This window comes from Podarcis pityusensis, assembly GCF_964106645.2.
Source record: "Podarcis pityusensis genome assembly, chromosome: 1".
NCBI lineage: Eukaryota > Metazoa > Chordata > Lepidosauria > Squamata > Lacertidae > Podarcis > Podarcis pityusensis.
In genome coordinates this window covers 44,063,958-44,084,519 of record NC_138028.1, presented here as the reverse complement: position 1 = coordinate 44,084,519, position 20,562 = coordinate 44,063,958, and the positions used below count along the sequence as shown (strand labels likewise).

Below are 20,562 nucleotides of genomic sequence, written 5' to 3'. Positions count from 1 at the left end.
GCTCACCAGTGTTTCAGTCTGGTGGTCAGAACTCCCATCAATATCTTCCTCTGCAGAATCATCTGTTTTTTCACCATTTCCTATATCATCCTTGGTGATACCAAATGACATAGGACCATTTTTCCAATAGTTGGTTTTAGATGCATTTTTTCCTAAGCATTTAGCAACTGGATTCTGGGATGATTTGCTCCAAGTTCTGTTGGGCTCAGCAAGGTCATCCTTAAAAGCTTGATTCTCTCCCCGTAAACCAGAAAGACCTTTTTTATAGCAAGAAATGTTAGAGTTCTCCTGAACATTAGCACTACTGTTAGGAAGATATTCTTGGGCACTATCCACACACTTCTTTCCTGGTGTGTAATTCTGGTCCCTTGTGCAGCAGATCTCAAGCTCTCCTCTCTCTGTTTCCTTGACATTTTCTATTTGCATGGAGTCACCCCTCTCTTTCCAGTGCCTCCTTAGCAGTTCAAAGTCATGTTGATTTTGCTGCCGACTCTGAAGCAATTTGGCCCTTTTCTGCTGCTGCTTTTCTGTATGGCTCATGCTTACAATCCGCTGCAGTTTACCAAACAACGTTGGCTGTGTCTGCTTAGGTCCTTCCGAATCAGTCATGGGCATTTGCATTTGGGCAATGTGTGTTTGCTCCCCATTTGAACATTTCATATGCGGAGCCTCTTCCTGACGTGTGGGGCTTTTCTGTAATGTATCACACACAGGAACGTCAGTTTGCAAACCATCTTCAGCCTCATCTGACATACCTTCAAGGTACCTCACATGCTGCTTCTCACTGCTCTCAGTCACTTTAACTGTCTTACTTGGCTTCCTGCAAACATATGAATGGTCTGCCAATATCGCGTCTGATGGAATGTCAGGATGCAATAAAGGTTCCCCACTTAATAATTCTCCCCCTGCATCCACGTCGTCTGGAGCAGTCTTTGTAGCAGTTGCACTTTTGTCAGGAATAAACATGTCCCCTTCTTCCTTCACCCGCAATGGCAAATCCGTAACAGCTTGTTCTGGCTCCGCACTACAGACTGCTGAAGGAAAGATAACAAGCAGCTTTAATGCTCTAATCAATGGAATAGCAGCGAGAAGAACCGAAACAAATCCTGTGCTGTTCATTTTACCTCTAGTAAATAATAAACTAGGCAAAAGCGGGGAAAGGAGCAACAAGTAGGAGCGAAGGTCACATCACAAGACTCCAATTGATATCAAAGTGGGAAAAAGCAAGAGCTTTGAAATTTAGCGCAACAAAGAAGACACTGAAAGTGGCATTCTTTTTGAAATCATTCCATTACCCATCCTCAGTCATGAGTGGTGTTTGTTTTGTAGCCCATGAGGGAAGGGCGGGATCCGTGTGCTTAGGGGTTCCCTGAAGTATGCAGATGCCCAAAAAACTGAAGGGAAAAAATGAAAGGTGTTTTAAAGGCTTCGTAAGGACTGTGAATGTGCACAGCACACGAAGAAGAATAAAATATCAAAACAATCTTAAAACATCCTTCTACATACATCAAGGTCATGAGAAGTAAAACACGCATGGCTCCATCGCCCACTCAATTACCTTGGGATGCCTCTAACTGCTCAGGCCATTTCCTACTTTATCACTGTTTCCTTAGCAACCAGGCCTTCAACAGGGTTGTTGACATTCCCGTCCCTATCTGTTCCTTGGAAACTTTCAAGGAGATGCTGGATTTCACTCAAAACAGACATAGCAAAACACCCTGAGTGACCATCTGTGGCACTTTCAGGGTCAGATGGGAAAAGAATGCAGCGTAGGAGTCATAAAATGCAGGCAAACCAAATCAAGCCTAATACATTCTAGCCAAAGGTTCAAGACAATCAGTATTGGAATTTTTTAATTTTTTAAGAAAGGACACCCTGGGTCTTGATAATTCTTACATCAGCACCATTGCCATTCTAAGAGAACAAGGGAGGTGCTCATGGCGAGTTCGGGCGCCTCTTTTTCCAGAAAAATAGCACTGTAAATAGGCCCTTGTGTTGCAGGTCCAGCATGCATATACATATATATATATATCTTCCAAAAAATGGATAAGCCCATCGCAAAGAGTAACATGACAATTGTACATGCATCCTTTCATGTGGGAGACAGGGGAGGAAAGACTGAAACATGCAATAAGCGGCAGTACCCTCAGTGGTGAAAAGCATCCTAAACGGAGCAAGAGAAAAGGTAGGGGAAATCCATGCCACAGAGATGGATGGGAGGGCAAAGTGGATGAAATTTGTAGGATGACTGGGTGCTCACCCATGGGAGGAAGCCAGGAGTGTAAGGGTTCAGCACTAAAGGGTGCCAGTAGGGCAGATGTTGGAGGAACAGTCCTCTAATTCACTGCTGATCATAGCAACTTAAAAGGCAGGCATGGCACCTTCTCTGTCCCTCCACCCTCATCTAAGACTAAAAAAAGAAGACGTAGCGAGTGACATTTAGAAATCCATGACTCCCCTAGCAAGGATATTCTGAACACACATGTAAAACAGAAATGGAACCATATCACTGAAATAACGTCAGGTCACCACACCAGCCTGGTTCACACATCATGGTAAACCAAACCATGGCTTAGAATGAACGTGTGAGTGTTCCAAAAGCAGCTTATTTATCCCCAACCTAAGATAGTACATACACACATACATTTGGTAAAAAAAAACCAACCAGCAACAAAGCACACAAACACACAGGGTGTGACAGGACGAAAAAGGCACATAAAGGGGGGGGGGGAGTCAAAAGAAATAATAATCAGATGTTTTACCAGAGAAACCATGGCAACATTTTGTTGCAGTTTCCATTTATATTTGATAACAGTAAGTCAAGATTTAACACACCTGGATAGTCCAGAATGTTTATTCAGCAAACTCCCAGAAAAAAAGTTTTTGAAAATGTTTCGAACACTTTTCTAGTAAGACTTACATTCATCGTTGCTTCTCATCTGTTTATTAACATGCTCCAGTTTCCAATCCCTTTTTCCGTTGCAGCATTCAATAATTTCACATAAATATTTTTTCAAGCTTTTCTTGTGCACAGAAACTCCCTTTAACAGGGCCACCCTTTTCTTCAGACAATCAAATGTGCAATCTGTCTTGCAGGAAAGTGTAGGCTGGCACATCCCAGAAGCTAAACTAGCACATACACACCCAAGCTGGCAGGTGCCACTGTGTGCTGGATCTTGGCTGCTGGTTATCTTACAGGTAGGCTTGCTTTTGAGTGAAGGCTGAAAGAATATACAAATATGTATCTCAAGAATTTAGGCAAGAACCTACAAACAACAGATTTTGAACAAACGTAGGGTATAAGATCAATTACACAACACTTTATGATACATAATTTATACCTTGTCCTCAACTGGATGGTATAAAAATGCACAAAAGATGAAGGGAAACAGGATTGTACCCCATGTGTAACAGAAAGTGAAAACTAACATCCAATAGCCTTTTAAAACACAGACCATGGAAGCATTAATGTTCAAGATTATCAGGGGGGGGAAGAGGACTGTCCTGTGCAATTTTCATTTGTTTCTTCTGTTCTTACTACTGTTTAGAGTCTGATCACAGAAGTTCTTCTAAGCAGGCTAAAGCAAGCCAATTTGATCATCATTCTGCAAGCAGCAGTCTTGCTTAGGGTTCCACAAGGGTCATTCACTAGACTGTTGGTTCAGAATCGCAAAGAAGTCTTGCGAGACTCGCCAGACACTTTTTGTTGAATAAAATGGATTTGTCTTGCGCATGGGAACATTAGAATCCTACCTCCCCCCAGCAATGGTCTTTTATAGGACATTAACGCAAATAAAGTGTAATTATAAGAAGAGCGTGCTGTAGCAGGCCAACAGCCCATCTAGTCCAGCTTCCTATTCTCACAGTGGCCAACAAGATGCCCGTGAAAAAATGTGCAAGCAGGAGCCAAGTACAAGAGCATTCTTTCCCACCTGTGGTTTCCAGCAACTGGTGCTCAGAAGCATTACTGTACAGTCATGCTTCGGGTTACAGATGCTTCAGGTTGCATTTTTTCGGGTTACGGACCCGCCGAAACCCGGAAGTACCAGAAAGGGTTACTTCCGGGTTTCGGTGGTCATGTATGTGTAGAAGCGCTAAATCACGCTTTGCGCATGCGCAGAAATGCCAAATTGCAACCCGTGCGTGCGCAGACACGGCACTGCAGGTTGCAAACGCTGCGGGTTGCGAACGTGCCTCCCGCACAGATTATGTTCGCAACCCAAGCATCCACTGTACTGCCTCCAGCTGTGGAGACAAAGCATAGCTATCATGGCGAGAAGGCAATGACAGCCTTTTCCTCCATGAGAGTTACAAAGGAAGGCAAAGGAAACGGCCATTTCAACTTACCTGAGGGCTAAGCAGAGATGCTAGAGATAGGTCTGCTCGCTCTTTGGTAATGCAAGTCCGTGGCTTCCCATTCTGCAATGCACGACCTTCCAATTCCATTAACTCCACCGGAACCTGCTTATAAATGAATTAATGTCACCACATTTTTACCTGAATCTGAGCACAGAGTATCAACACTCTCTCTCTCTCTCTCTCTCTCTCTATATATATATATATATATATGACAATATTCCTGCATTTACAGGAATGCAGGGTCCTTTCAACGCTGCAATTCCATGATTCTGTGGCTCTGAGTACTTCGTAGCAGTGCAGGGTAGTGCAATATTTTAAAACAAGGATGAAGTTTATGTTGAAGTACTGCAACGTGAGGATGTATAGCAGTCATATGTGAACATAGTGATATTTGGTCCTGCTCCTACTCAGACTAAACCTTTTGAAATTCATGGACATTACTAACTTAGGTTCGTATATTTCAATGGGTCTACTGTGAGCCAGACGTCACCTGAATACAACCCTAAATTGGTTTAGAAATGTGAAAACAAATCCCAGAAGTTACAGGTCACACACCGCGAACTTATGAATAATTCTAATGCATGAAGACAATAGAAGTTCCTTTCTTTTCTTACGCTAATCTTACTCTGCCAGTTACATTGCATGTGAAACAGAATTAAGAAATCCTAATGGCCCATCTGAATTTTGCAGATGATCTGCAAGGACATGGTGGTCATATAAAAATGAAATAGAAATGGACATGTTTTGCCTTGTAATTTCTGAATGTAACTTCTTTACTATGCAGCAGATATGTATACTGAGTTATGTATTTCTCTTTGTTTTTCATGCTTTTTCCAAAAACCAATGACGTATACCTTCCCCACCTCCTGCAAAATAGTCAAAAAAGGATTGCAAAAGAAAAATGACTTGTGAGTGCGTGGGTCCATTTCTAGCATATGCATATCTAACCAATGACTAAATGGTAAAGATTATTGAAGCTTACCTGAGAGATGATCAAAGTATCCAGAGAAAGGTCTGCCCATTCTTCAGTAATACAGGTTTGTGGCTTCCCATCCCTCAAAGCACAATCCTCCAGCTCCATCAGTTTCATCTGAGATAAATGCAGTGGACAGCTACTCTGTTTTGGCTGCTGTGCTTGATGCACAGTTATTTGCTTTCTCTGTATGTTTCCATCTAATTCTGGCACATGAACATCGTCATCCACTTGGCTATATGATCTAGACCTATTGATGTTTTCTAAGGCAGAGAAATCATGCTCCTGCTTTGGCAGAACAGGTAAAGGCACTGTAAACTTTTTGGAAGATTTTACCCTGCCTCGAAAAGTTGTTTGTTTATTCTTAGTTTTTCTTCTCCTTCTAAAAATGGAAGGCAGAGAAAGAGGCTTGAAAGCGTAAGTGCTGGATGGAGTAATGATGGGTTTCTTCTCTGGAACTTTATCGAGGGCTTGAGCACAGCTGGTACCTTTGGATGGAATCCGGCAATCCATGGGATAACTAAACAAGCTTGAAGAGAATCCCACACTTTCCATTAGCTTCCCTTCCCTTTCCAAATATTTGTCCAGTTTATCACTGCAGAAGGCAGATCGGTTCTTCAGTGAGTCCTCTAAAATGCTACCTGAATTAATCCAGAAAATGACATAGAGAAAGAAGTCAAACACAACCTCTGAAAATACATCAACCCCAGTTCTGGCAGAAAAGGAAACTCACAAAAGTTTATCTAAAAATTCTCAAAAGATCTCCTTTCTGCAGCATCATGAAGGGAAAATATATACAAAATAATTGTCCTACCTTCCTGCTTAGAAGTGTTGTTAAGTCTTCCTTGCCAGCCTTTTATCTTTCTAAAATCATTGGTTTTCCCAGTCTTGGAAATGAAGGAAAGGGCGGTATCTAGAAATGAAGGTAGCAAAGCAAGTTTATTAACGAGGCACAATATTCCTGTCTATAAACAACGGTATATATATTCAACTAAAAACTAATTATCACATGCATTTGCTGTAAGGGGTACTCAACAAGCGACAAGGGCCAGAGTAATAGCGAAGTTAATTCACCAAAAATTCCTTCTAGAAAATAATAACTAAAATAAGAACAGTCACGTCCTTCATTCCCAAAGGGCTCTACAGTTGCACATACTATAGAGAGCACTCCATTTTCCTCCAGAGATGAACCTTAGCCTTCTTCCCAAACTTGGATCTAGAGAAAGAGGAGACAGGAGCTTACCTACAGCTGCATAGCACTTTGGAACACGGCTGTATGAAGCCCAGTACAGTTGCAAGTACGATCTCTCTCAAGCTTTAAGGTTGGGAAGAAATCTGGGGGTTGTTTTGGTGTTCCACCTCCAAAGCACTCCAAACACCTCAAAAATATGGTGGCAAAATGTATGTACCCCCCACAAAGTCTCGTCTGAACAGTAAGACCTAACAATGCACAATTTACATAATTTATAGCTTTGTTCTATACTGTTTGCATCGTGCGGTGATAATGTAATTTACTAAGACAATGGTTGTACATTGAAAATACAATGAATGGGTTTAAAAAAAAAGTTTGCAAACCAACAAGCCCCAGCCTTGCTTTCTGGAGTTGGGAGTGCTGAGACTGCTGTCTGCCACGAAGTTTCAAGCTCCAGTCTTCCTCTCCAGCAGGAACTAGAAAGGGGGACACAGACTGCCCTCTCCATTGCTTCCAAGACTCTCTGAAATGCAACTGTGCGGACAACATATCCTGCCATCTCCCTGTCCCAAGCTGGAGAAGAGGGCCAGAATATTACCACAGCCTGGAACTCAGATGGAGAGCATGGGTTGTGCCTGACCTCGTTCTGTGATGCAGCACAAGGTCAGAAGTGAAACCCCATGACTTGTGAAGTGAAACTCTCATAATATCTGGCTGGCCAACGAAGGGCAGCCGGGTTTTATGGACTCTGCTTACCATTCCAACATTTCAAAAAGATACATTATATTTACCTTGACAACTGAGATCTGTCACTTGGTTTTCCCCAAATACATAATCCTTTGAAGGTCTCAGGGGAAGCTGCACACCCAAATATTTCAGGTCAATGCTAAGTGTTGGGTCCACGGAACCCAACTTCAGCCCCACTAGAAGAAGAATACCCCACGTTAGAGATCTTTAAAAGCATGAAGAAAGGCAGGGTGGCCAGTGGTTGCCAAACTAGCACACATGAAAGTCTTTGTGGGCAGGCCTCCCAAACTCTGAGCTTTCGTAAATGTCTCTAGCCCTCTTAAAAAGAAAGGTATAAAACAAAATGTGTAAATACTCTTCTAAGTAATTCATTTGAAATGAGTCACCATGGCTCCTCCTACCTCTCTGTGTTTTTGGCCAAGGAGCAAGTCAGAGCTGTGATTGATAAGTGAGTTGTTTAGACACCAGGCAGCAGGAATCCATGGGTCCTAAAGAGTTGCTGTTTCACTTCCTATACACAGTCGTACCTTGGTTCTTGAACACCTTGGTACTCGGACGTTTTGGCTCCTGAACGCCTCAAACCCGGAAATGAGTGTTCCGGTTCGTGAACATTTTTCGGAAGCCGAACATCCAACGCGGCTTCCAATTGAGTGGAGGAAGCTCCTGCAGCCAATCGGAAACCGCACCTTGGTTTTCGAACCATTTCAGGAGTCGAACGGACTCCTAGAACAGATTAAGTTCAACAACCAAGGTATGACTGTAGTGTAGTTTTCCTGCTCCCGTCTTATTTTCTAATGAAATCTCCTTAGTTTGTCTTTTGTTTTAACCTAGCAACAAGGATGCACCTTTCTTATAGGTTGTCTGTCTGATTCTGTAGACCCTAGGAGTTATTTTCTGCAAATACTACAGCAAATAAGAGTGGGTAGACATTAAATATCCCTACTTCCTCGAAAAGGCAAATGTGAAAACTTCACAAAGAGGTTGAGGTCTGCTGTACAGGAACTAAAAACCTGACATTCATTAAGAATTTGCTGAATAGTTAACTTAAAGCACAATTGTATTTAAGACTACTCAGAAGTAAGTTTCTGTGTTTACTGGAGCTTACTCTTGGGTAAGTGGGTTCACTGATAGCAGCCTAGGCTTTGATTTAGGCTTGGCATTTGAGAAAAACATGGTTCTTGTGATGGACAGAAATTCAGGTAAAGCCTTTTCTAGTATGGAAATGCAATTATTATAAGAGCTTCACTGCGCCAGTACTCTCCAGTTTGGGTTGTGTCATGCTCCCCAGACCAGCCATTTCATGACTGGTGCCCCCAGCACTCTCAAAATTCGAAATGTGCTACTAGTTTAAAAAGGTTGGCGACCTCTGAGAGAATCTATAAGCCACCAACTCCCTCAAGCACAGGTGAAGGGCTCTAATACGAATGTGGGCAGCATTCATTAATACAGTGGTACCTTGGTTTACGAACCTAATCCGTTCTGGAAGTCCGTTCTTAAACCAAAGCATTATTAAACCAAGACATGCTTTCCCATAGCAGTGGGGGGCTCAATTTACAAATGGAACACACTCAACAGGAAGCGGATCATGTTCTGCTTCCAAGGCAAAGTTCACAAACCAAAACACCACTTCCCGGTTTGCAGCATTCTTAATCCAAGTTGTTCATAAACTAAGCTGTTCTTAAACCAAGGTACCACTGTACAATGCATCAAAGTTTAGCTGAACAGACCACAGAGAACACACATGAGAAACAATATCTGAATACTATGTTCTAAGGGCGATATCGAACTAAACCGTTCTGTACAGGTCAGTCACTTCTGGCTGTACAGTGGAACTCCCCTCTCCCCTCTCTGTATTCCCCTGAAATCGGTTATGGTTCTCCCTCAACCCTTCAGAGCATTTTGTTTGGGGTGGCATGAAGAGAGGAGAGGGACGAGAAGTTATGTTGCACGGCCAAAACTGTGCTAGCCGAACTGTTTTGTTAGATGCTGCTCTAGATAACTATCACAGCAGCTGCGGAATCTATTGCTGATAACATACCTTCTTGAAGACTAGGATGTATCACTTGTCTGTGCCTGAACGACTTCAAATCTTCTAAGAGCTTTGTTTCCAGAAGTTGTAGGTTTATTTGAGAGTCTGTCATAGAACAAAAAAGTATTACTGACACATACAAATACCAAAAAAAAGTGTATCACATTCTAACATACAAATGGTAAGAATGTGATACACTTAAAAAAACCAAAAAACCTACTGTTTGCTTAGCAGTCTTAATTTCTCCTGCACTAAGGCCGCCCCATCAGTGTCAAGAGTACCTGAATCATATGTAGTCAGGAAGGAAGCTTCTCCATTCTGTAGTCCTTCTCTTCCCCCAATTTTATCAAGTCTGTGTTTATCAAGAACTTCCTGTACATAAAGAAGGACTACAATAAGTGTTAAATGCTTAAGCAAAAGTGGCCTAGACACCCTACCAAGAGTCAAATTAATATTAACAAGATTTAATACATACTAGAGCTGAATAAAATGGTCTGGATTTTAAATTCTGCATGATCACATACAAAAGGCAAGGTCACAAGTACATAAAAAGAACACCCTGCTGATTCGATCAGAGGCCTATCTTGTCTAATGTGCTGGATGCCTATGAAAAGCCCAAATACACACTTCCCCTGATATTGGAGTTAATATATAAATCATTAACATCGCCTTCTCCTCCACAAATTCACCCTTTTAAAGCCATCCACACTGACAGCCATCACTTCATCTTGTAACAGAAAATTCCGTTGTTTTTACTATGTACTGAATGAAGAGGTATTTCCTTTTGTCTGTCTTGAATCTTCCCACATTGAGCATCATTGGATTGCTCTGGGTTCTAAGTATTCTGAGAGGGAGAAAGAAGCCTGCCTGTCCACTTCTCCACACTATAATTTTTACACACACCCATCACATCCCTTCTTAACCCACGTTTTTACTAGACTAAAAGCCCCAAATGTTGTAACTTATCAGTGAGCTGCCACAGTCCCCACTTTGGTTGCCCTTTCCCAACGCTGTAGCATCCTTCTTGAGGTGCGAACACAACCGTACACAGAACTCTCCAAATACGGTTGCATCACAGGTTTATAGAAAAGGATTATGGCATTGACAATTTTATTTTTTATTCCTTTCCTAATGATACCCAACATGGTCTAGACACTCACATTCAGAGCTATTGAAACTGAAGAGCGTGAGCGTCAAAGCATAGAGGTCCCGCCACCCCAAACCTGCAATTTTCACAATTAAAAAAAGAAATGCACATTTAGCTTTCAATCTGTCTAGTATAAACTATGCTAGACAATATTAAATTTAAATGATAGATTTACCTTTGATGCAAAGGATGCAAAGAGGACTCCATCTATATCCTCGTAATCAAGCACGAGCTCTGGCTTGGCAAAATCTGGTCCCACATTGCTTGTCATAGGAGACTTTGCTGTGAATTTCAGGGATGGTTCAGTCTCAATCACTTTACGTGGTCTTCCTCTTTTAGGTGGACCAAACAACACATAATCTGCTTTCTTATCAAGACCCCTTCCCAACACAGCCTTCTTGATTACATTTTTCTCTTTTCCTCCATGAATAAATTTGGTTGACGTAGGGGGCAAGAGGTTGAAACTCATTGCTTTTTTTGTTACCATATGGCTGCTGTATGTTTCAGTATTTATCCATGGCGCATCTTTGCCCAAATAGCATTTCTCTGTGTTATTGCTTCTGAAATGAAGTTCTTTATGTTTTGCTTCCACAACTTTAAGCGGGCTAGCTAGTTTGTTATTTTCAAAACAGACAGGCAAAGAATTTACTGAATGATTCAAAGAAGACTTCTGTGTCTTATAAGAAGACAAAAGAGCTTCAAGAACAGAGATGGTCATATTCTTGGTGGTACCACAGCACTTTAAGGAGGCATCAGGCACTGTCCCACTACCCAATTTTAAAGTTTTGTCTTTGGCAACGCTCTGTGGTTGCTTGTGGGATTCAAGCTCCACTTCTCTTCTTCCTATTTCATCACAGTTTTTCTCCAACTGTGTCTCTGAAATCTTGTTTCTATCTCTACAGAAATATTTTTCTGTTGCTTTATCAGTGCCTTCCCGGTTCATGAGTATCCTCTCTGTATGTACCCTTGGCCCATAAACATAGTAATCTACAGGCTTATCTTTAATGGATATACGGATATCATCATTTGAGTTCAGCTGTGATTTCACACGGGAATCCCTTTCACAAGCTGTTGGACTGGAGAAAGGAAAACAAAAACTAGATCAATGTAATTGCAGAAATTAAATAATATCCTAATCAATTTATTTTGTCCAGTTTATCATGCATTTGTATAAAAATTATGTATCTGTTATTGCTAAGTAATGCAAAACCCTAATGGCTGTGCAGTTTATATATAGCTTTAGCAGCTTCCATTACTAGTGTGAAAGTAAATCAGCCTTCCTTTATCCATACATACATCATTCAGGTTACCTGTGATACCATATATATTTTTTAAAGCAATACATTTGCTGGATGAAGAGTTTGGATTTGATATCCTGCTTTATCACTACCCTAAGGAGTCTCAAAGCGGCTAAAAATCTCCTTTTCCCCTCCTCCCCCACAACAAACACTCTGTGAGATGAGCGAGGCTGAGAGACTTCAGAGAAATGTGACTAGCCCAAGGTCACCCTGCAGCTGCATGTGGAGGAGCGGGGACGCGAACCCAGTTCAACAGATTACAAGTCCACCGCTCTTAACCACTACACCACACTGGCTCTCTGGATGCTATAGTCTCTCTGGATGCTATAAACTCAGACCAAATTTTATTTTAGTGTCACAAAATTATTTCCTTCTGTATTCCCATCTTCTTTTGGTTGATTTGGAAGTAGGTTCCAGTGAGACCTTCTCCCAATTAAGCAGGCATAGAATTTTGGCCTCATGTACCTACCTGGAAATAATTACTTTTAAGTAAGTATGCATAGAAAGGGACTGACTGCCAGCTTTAGTTTAGCATTTACAGTGGTACCTCAGGTTACAGACGCTTCAGGTTACAGACTCCGCTAACCCAGAAATATTACCTCGGGTTAAGAACTTTGCTTCAGGATGAGAACAGAAATCGTGCGGTGGCAGTGCAGCGGCAGCCGGAGGCCCCATTAGCTAAAGTGGTACCTCAGGTTAAGAACAGCTTCAGTTTAAGAACAGACCTCCGGAACAAATTAAGTTCTTAACCCGAGGTACCACTGTATTTATTTAAATCAGAGATGGGGAACTTTTTTGATCCCACAGGTCAGATTTTGACCTGGCCACACCCTGTGGATCAATTTTGACATATGGGCAGGACAACCTACCTGTCAATCTCAGGACATCTGTATGATGCCACATGATTGATAGGGGGGTCATCCTGCCCACCTGTCAAAATCACTTACACTGGGTTCCGAAGCCCCCAACAGTCAGCTGGGAACTGCAGGCAGCTGGCTGCCAGGCACTTGGGAGAGTGACAAGCATAGAACTGGCAAAGTGCATCTACATGCAGGTTCCCTTTATGCTCCAATCCTATGCACACTTAATTGGATGTGGGTCTCTCTGAATCAAAGAGCCTACTTTACTTAATATTATTGTCATATTAATTAAACATATTTCCTGCACTCCCAAGCCTGCGCACGCACTTACTAATGAAATCATTAAAAGTTACTTCTTTAAGCTACCACTTTAAACGGATACTGCTGGGACTTCAATCTGACCCCTCTGAATTCTAGCACAACATTAAAGAACTCTAATGCCCATCAGTATTCTGATCATGTATTAGGTGGCAACTACCACCTTCTTTTTCTAGGACTACAACTCACACCAATATGGCACAGAGGAAAACACACACACACACACCAGGTAGACTGCATCAGATACAAAATGCCATGCTGGCCAAAGCAACCACTTATCTTGACTTTCTGTATCTGGCTGCAGCCAATCACATGCCACAGCAGAGTTTTAGAAGTAAGGGGAAACGACAATATTCACCTTCCGTTTCTCCCCAGCATCTCACTATTGTAAGAGTATGATAATTTGAGCTGGTACTTTCACAGAGCTTTAATTTTTTTAGCCCCCATCTCCAATTCTGCATGCTATCGGCAGTGATAACAGATACAAATAGCATCAAAGGAATGACATAAGCACACTTAGCACTAAGTGAGTCAGAAAGCGGTGCAGGGTGGCCAGGGCACTCACTGGTGGTGAAGATCTCATCTGCAGGCTTAATATGGCCCAAAACACATCTCCAAAATACCCAACCAAGCCATTTCTAATAAATTTCACCCATCCATCAAACGGCATCATGTGACATCTTCTATCAACCATTTTGAACTGCCTACCACATGCCACAGCTTTCCTTGGGATCGCCATAAAAATTATGTATTCTACATACAGTTCCCACAACACTAAGAGCAGCCAAGATTACCAACATGGGGCTGGAATGGTTACAACATTTTGGGTGTTTAAGTGTAGGGAAAAGGTAGGGGACACACACACACACACACACACACACAAGATAAAAGCCTATAAAATTTTGCATGGTTTGGGGCTATCCAATGAAACTGAATACAGAATGGCCCCAAACTATTTAGGACACAGCACATAGTTAAACTATGAAATTTGTTACCATGAAGTGTAGCAATGGCCACCACCTTGCATGGCTTTAAGAGGATTAGACAAATACATAGAGGACAAGTTTATCAATGGCTACCAGCAATGATCACTGTGTTCTACCTCCACCATCACAGGCAGTAAGCCTCCAATTACCAGTTGATGGGAATCACTCATCCCCAATAATGATAGATATGTAACTGTACCATTCAGACGCATCACATTTTGTGTCTGGAGTAAATGTTTCTTTCTCCAAAGAAGTTTTATACATCTTCCAAGCATTACATGAAGCATCTACGTCTCTTTGCTTTGGATCCAAAACATCACCTTCAGTGAGACACCTGTAACTGCTTGTAAAGTTAGAAACTCTACGTCTTTTCTGCTCTGGGCAATCATTTTGCATTGCCTTATGTTCAGGTCTGCTGCTCAGACCAGCTTTCTTGAACCCTTTGAGAAATGGGTTGTAGTTTATTTTCAGTTGTGTCATTTGTATGTTTTGATAGGCAGTCACAGCAAAGAACTCTGTCTGTGGGAAAATGAAGGTATGGACATCAGGACCATTTAGATGAATAACCTCTGTGACTCTGTCAGCAAGCACCAAGTGTAGCCGAGGTAGATAGCGGTGCATAGAGTGCAGGATGATATGCCCTTCCTGGTCCAAGGTATTGTTAGTAAGTTTGAGTTTGTAGAAAGAGACCGGCTGCTGCATCCAGTAACGGCCAGTAGAAGGCGATTCGGGGTGAATGAATACTCTTCCCAGCACATGGGGTTCTGCTTTCCAACTGGGCTCCCAACTATGGCCATTCCATTTATAGCGTAAGTTGTCAACTGGAGAAATATCCATGACCAATATATACTTCAGCTTGGAGTCTAAGCCTGTTATCCAGTATCGACAGTATGGAAACATCCGCCTTCCCTGCTTAGTCAGAATCATTTCTGTGCCGCGATAGTAGAACTCATTCCACATATTGTTGTTGTCTAAGGTAACAGTAATGCTTCCTGAGGTGCAATCTGCTGGAAGGCAGGTCTTCACTTTCAATTTTACTGGTGCTGCAAGGCCATTGTCCTCTTGATTTGAAACTAAGTCTCCTTGGTCAGCTTCTCCAGTGATCTGCGGCTGTTTCATGAGAACGTAAAGAGCAGGCACTTTACCCAACACCTTTCCACCATCCTCATTCCCAAAGGCCATTGGTTGCTTCTTCATCATGTACAGTGTTGTAAATTATCATATCAACTCCGAAGTTGCAAGAGTTCTGACAGCCTTTCCCTCATGGCCACCTTGTCAAGAAACAACAAAATACACAATAAATATTTGCAGAGAAAAAGTAGGCTTGAAATAAGAACATAAGTGGAGAAGGAAAGCACATGTGATTTCAGCAGCATGCCCCAACCCATACACATTTAACCATAGTTTAGTTTAACCGAGGTTTAATATGATGTGTAAACAAGGCCCAGGTGTTTCAGCTAATTAGAAGATTGGGTGGTCAGAACAGATAACATTGTTGCACACCACCCCAATCTCCAAGCGGTGAGAGATTCTGGAGGTTGCAGGCACTTACCCAGAGATCGATTTTGCAGAATGAGGGACAGCAGAGACTGTGGTGTCTTTATGATATATCATTTATTTACACTTATATACCACCTGAGCCTACAATGAAGGGGCTCACAGTATTAACATCCCAAGAAGATCTTGCTTCTCCCATACTCACAGCCTTAGATTCCAGCAGAAATCAGGCATGGCTCTGTCTCTCAGCCTGATTCTAGCTTCTAGCTCTCACACACATCTCTGGCCTTTGTCCTTCTCACCAACAGCCAGGTAAAGGAAGGTGAAGATATTTGCCCCTAGATGTACAAACCAACTACAGAATAACAGCTTCCCTGTAGAAAAATAGCAGACAGATTTTAAAAAGGCATTAAAACACACACCATCAAAAACAGAGAGTAAAACACAATTACACTTTTAACCCAACACCAGTAGAGTACAGTGGTACCTCCGGTTACGAACTTAATCTGTTCTGGAGGTCCGTTTGTAACCGGAAACTACTAGTATCCCGGGGCAAAGTTTGCAACAAGGGGCATCTACTTCCTGGTTAGCGGAGAGCGTAACCCGAAGCATTCGTAAGGCGAGGTACCAGAGCTACATCACCTAAAGGCCTTGCTCATTCTTTTCTTTGTGCCACTGCAGCACGAAGAAGCTTTCAAACACACAAACACAGAGTTATCAGAACAATTCCAAAAAACCCATTAAACAGTTCCCATCACCAACAAGCACATATCAACCGCATTTCAAAAAGCAAAACTTTAAAGAAGAATTCATGCTGTAAATCAGTGCACAATACCCAAAGGCACAAACCCCCACCCCAACACACTCTTTGTCCTGAATTTCACAAAGTTCATATTTAGTGCATCAGAAGGGGAAAGTAAGGTAAAGCAACACACAGTCAAACATCCTTCCCCATTGGCTACATAAATTGTTTATGTGAGGTGAACAAATCAAGAAGGGGCCAACTCTGACGTTGATCTTCTCTCCATAAGAAAGGTACCGTGTTGGTGCATCACGCGACCTAACCCCATTGCCTTTGCAAAAGCTACCCTTTTCTAGGAGGGAGTTCCGCCAAGAAAACAGACGGACTTGCGCACGAGACAGCGGTTCTTGCGCGCGCGGGCGGGCGGGGGGGGGGGCTGCATTTCCAGCGTCCAGCAGGCGAATAACTCTGCTGAACGCGGAAAGCTACCAAAGGAAGCTGCTCGCTTCGCTCCTCTTCGGTTTGCTGCCATTCTTTTTACACCCGCACCTCAGCCAAATACCTCAAGGAGGCTTCCGTTGCGTCGAATCAGCCCTGCTCCTGCCCCACAGCCTGTGCTGCTCAGGTGTCCCTCCAGACATCCAAACCCAAGTGCAGCCCTTCTCGCTCTCAATTGGGCGGGAGGGAGACTTGCACCCCAACTTCCCGCACCAACAAATCTGGGGTGGGAGGGAATGAATCCGCCACGCGGGCGCTAAACTCTGACCGACTCGCTCGCCCTTTCCACTCTCATGGAGCCAATCCGGGGCTTTGTCCCGCCCGCCCTCCGGATGTTTACGGTCGGTGGCTCTTCCCATTCCCCCCGCCGCCGCCTGGAAGAGGCGAGGGAGGCACGAGGGAAGGTGGGCGCCCGCGAAGGAGAGCCTTCCGCTGCCCGCCACCCCCGACCCGCAGCTTTACCTCGCGCCTACCTGGCGGGGTCTGGGCCCCAGGTGCCCCCCCAGCCCCGCGCGCGCGCGCGCGCACCTCCCGCTGCAGAGGCAAGACAGAAACGTGGTGCTGCTGCTGCTGCTGCTGCCAGGCGGACACAGACCGTCCGCTCGCGTGACGTAGAGCTTCCACGGCGCGGGCCGACGCGCGGTCACGTGCACGCCCTCCCCTCCCTTCGGACGGGGCTCCTGAGGGCTGCAGTCCGCCTTACCTGGGTCGGCCTGGGGGCGAGACCCGTGGAAGGCGCGGGGTGGGGCTTGCTTGGGAGCCCGCAGGGCGGAGCTGTAAATGTAGATATCGGGGCGGCATGAGGGGAAGTGGAGGAAAAGGGGCGCGGCTGCTGCTGGCCTCGTCCCACCTGCCCAGGAAAAGGGGCGCTCGCTCCCTGTCCACCTGCTCGCGCGCCGAGCCATCCCTGGCTGGCCGCGCGCGCCCCCTCCTGCCGGGCGCCCCTGCGCCTTTCGAGTCCAAACCTGGCAAGCACGTGGGAGTTTGATCCCCGCGGAATGTGGCTCTCTCAACTCAGTGCGACTTGCTTCCGAATTTAAAATGCAAAGATTGGGTTGCGGCAGCTTGCAAATTCTTTATTTTATTTTTTTAAAAAAAGTATTTATACTTTTCAGGTTTATACATTTCATTGTGACATTTCAAAACTTGGCTTCCTTCCCCCTCTTTCTGTGGTTCCTTAAATTTATTCTTAATATCTTCTGCATATCCAAATGAACTTAATGTGCTCATTTATTCATCTTCTTTAAATATATGCTCTTAGGAAACTGCATATTGTTGCAGTAATCCTGCCAATTTCCTTACCTGCTTACAATTTATCTGTAAATATTCAATAAACTATTTCCAATTGCAGCTTGCAAATTTGGGCTGCCTTTTTCTTGCTACCCTAAGAGACTTGATGCTTGGATTTTTCTTGCAGAGAGCCATCGGCTCATGGGCATAGCCAGGATTTATGGGGGGCAGGAGGACACCCTCCTGTCATTTTCCATTGTCTAGCAGATTCGGAATGGAATGTATCAACAACAGTTGTTTTAAATTGCTTTCTTTTAACCCCAAGTGCTCAGAATAATCTCAAAATTTTCTACCATTTCTATTTTTTGTTAAGTATTTTTCTTTTATTTATTTGATGTGGGGGGCAGCTGCCCCCTCCCAGCTACACCCTTACCAACAAAAAAGGAGCAATGAGAGCATAGGGCAGTGTGTCTTGTACACCAGGGAGGGGAACCTGTTCCAACTCGCATCGTGCTGGCTGGGCTGATGAGAAGTGGAGTTCAGCAATCGGGGAAGCAAAAGGATTATTTACACTTGGTACTGTATATTGTTCACGCCTTGAGGAACTGTATCTAGTTATGACGTTCTCAGATATACATACGCAGTGAAACAGCCACATACTGATTTAAAACATATGATTGCAACCTAATTATGTAAGAGATCGAGGTGAGCAATGGTCCAAATTGAACTTGCTGTATAAAGTTCACATCCAGGGTGTAAGGAACTATAGAACTAGATTGGATTTTTGGTGTACAAAGTTTTTGCTACACATAAATATCTGTGATACGGCCCTAAAACAAGCCTTCAAAAGATATGTGAAGGATTTGCCACCTTCCATAATGGAAGAACAGTCATCTTACAAAGGTCCCCAGTTAAAAAAAAATAGAAGTGAGTGTGAAACCACAATATATTAAAGTGGTCTGTGTATAGAGATTACCAATACTGAATGCTTATTACAAATATTTTGTACCATTCTAAGGAACCTTTCAGGGCAGCTTATAAAATTAAAATACAACAATTACAAATAAAATCTATAAGAATTAATTACAAACCAGCTGTACAAAGATAACCTAAAACAAATCACTGAGCATATGGTTCAGTGTCTTCTAGTAAAGGATGTTACCAGAGCTTATCTGGGCACAGATGAAAAGCAGTGTAGAAAATCTTCACTATCCATTTCTCACACAGATGGATAACCAAATGTGGATTGTACAGAGGCAATGAAGATCTGAAAAACAGCAGTGGCCTATTTCAAAAATAAAGTGCAAGCAAATGTGATGTTTGAAGTTGTCCAAGAAGTTGGCAGTGGAACATGTGAAAAGAATATAGGGGTCTTAGTAGAACACAAGCTTAACATGAGTCAACAGAGTGATATAGCAGCAAAAAAACCAAATGCTATACTTGACTGCATCAACAGACATCTAACGTCCTGATCAATGGAAGTAATATTACCACCTGGAGTACTGTGCTCAGTACCTGAAATATACTCGGAGTCGAGAGTGGATTTCATGCTCTTTATTCAGCTCATAGCGGTGAGGAGGAATGGAAGTTCTCCCAGAATGTCTGCTTTATATACATTATTTACACAATGGGCTGCATGTGATTGGCTAATTCCGGGATTCTCCTGTAGGCCAATCAGGTTGTGGATTCACTTCCACCTGGTGTTGGATTGGGTGGCTCCTGTGGACCAATCAGACTGCTGCATTCTGGATCCTATTGTTCTAGGACCAATCAGACTGCTGCATTCTGAATCCTACTGTTCTAGGACCAATCAGACTGCTACATTTTGGATCCTATTCAATTCAGTACATAACAGTACCAAATTTACAAATTTAAGAAGGTATTGACAAGCTGGAACGTGTGCAGAGGAGGGTCATAAAGGTGATCAAGGGTTTGGAAACCAAGCCTTATGAGGAATGGTTGAGGGAGTTTGGTATGTTTGGCCTGGAAAAGAGGAGCCTGAGAGGAGCTGATAGCCACCTTCAAATATCTAAAGCAGGCTTCCTCAAACAGCCCTCCAGATGTTTTGAGACTACAATTCCCATCATCCCTGACCACTGGTCATGCTAGCTAGGGATCATGTGAGTTGCAGGCCAAAAACAACTGGAGAGCCGAGTTTGAGGAAGCCTGATCTAAAGGGCTGTCACATGGAAAATGGAGCAAGCTTGTCTTCTCCTCTGGAGGGTAGGACCCAAACCAATGGATTCAAGTTACAAGTAATACTTCTGTGATAAGTACTGTAATACATCTTTTACACTTCTATTTTCTGAAGGATAAATAAAAATAAAAATAAAAATAAAAAAATTAACTCAACAATGCATTCCCAAGACTTGGGCTTAGTGCAATTGAAAACACTTTCTACTTCTCAAGAAAAAGAAGCAAATTCAGAATATTTACAGTAGGTGATTTTTTTTACATCGGGGAGCCCTTTTGTATCATTCACGAGTAACCCCCTGGGGGCTGCATGTCAGTGGTAGGCGGAGCCAGATGCAAAAGTGGGTGGGGCTAGAGACGAAAGTGGGTAGAACAATGACTGTGACTCTTGGTGTGTATGCTCCAGCAATGAAAAAGTGGCTACTACACCACCTCCCTCCCCCAAATCTCTCTATCCAGGCAAGCAAGAGGCATTGAAAGACACATTTCAGTC

General features: G+C 43.1%; 1 protein-coding gene across 8 annotated transcripts in view; it reads right to left on the bottom strand.

Moving 5' to 3' along the window:
* LOC308471936 (MAX gene-associated protein-like) overlaps window positions 1–17,937 on the bottom strand; it is a 29,107-nt gene extending 11,170 nt beyond the window's left edge. Inside the window, exons 1-12 of one of the 8 annotated variants that reach the window (XM_080996249.1) lie at window positions 17,350–17,937; window positions 15,612–15,780; window positions 14,109–15,180; window positions 10,623–11,523; window positions 9,582–9,672; window positions 9,310–9,405; window positions 7,316–7,447; window positions 6,147–6,245; window positions 5,342–5,973; window positions 4,348–4,464; window positions 2,921–3,221; window positions 7–1,034 (exon numbers count right to left, since the gene is read on the bottom strand). In XM_080996249.1, the coding sequence (XP_080852375.1) occupies window positions 7–1,034; window positions 2,921–3,221; window positions 4,348–4,464; window positions 5,342–5,973; window positions 6,147–6,245; window positions 7,316–7,447; window positions 9,310–9,405; window positions 9,582–9,672; window positions 10,623–11,523; window positions 14,109–15,109 (4,398 nt within the window). In that variant the 5' untranslated portion in view covers window positions 15,110–15,180; window positions 15,612–15,780; window positions 17,350–17,937. Of the gene's footprint in view, window positions 1–6; window positions 1,035–2,920; window positions 3,222–4,347; window positions 4,465–5,341; window positions 5,974–6,146; window positions 6,246–7,315; window positions 7,448–9,309; window positions 9,406–9,581; window positions 9,673–10,622; window positions 11,524–14,108; window positions 15,181–15,611; window positions 15,781–16,697; window positions 16,865–17,108; window positions 17,263–17,349 lie in introns of those variants that run through there. The other 7 variants (XM_080996251.1, XM_080996250.1, XM_080996252.1 and 4 more) reach the window with 7 other exon arrangements.
* Between the last annotated feature and the right edge of the window lie 2,625 nt (window positions 17,938–20,562).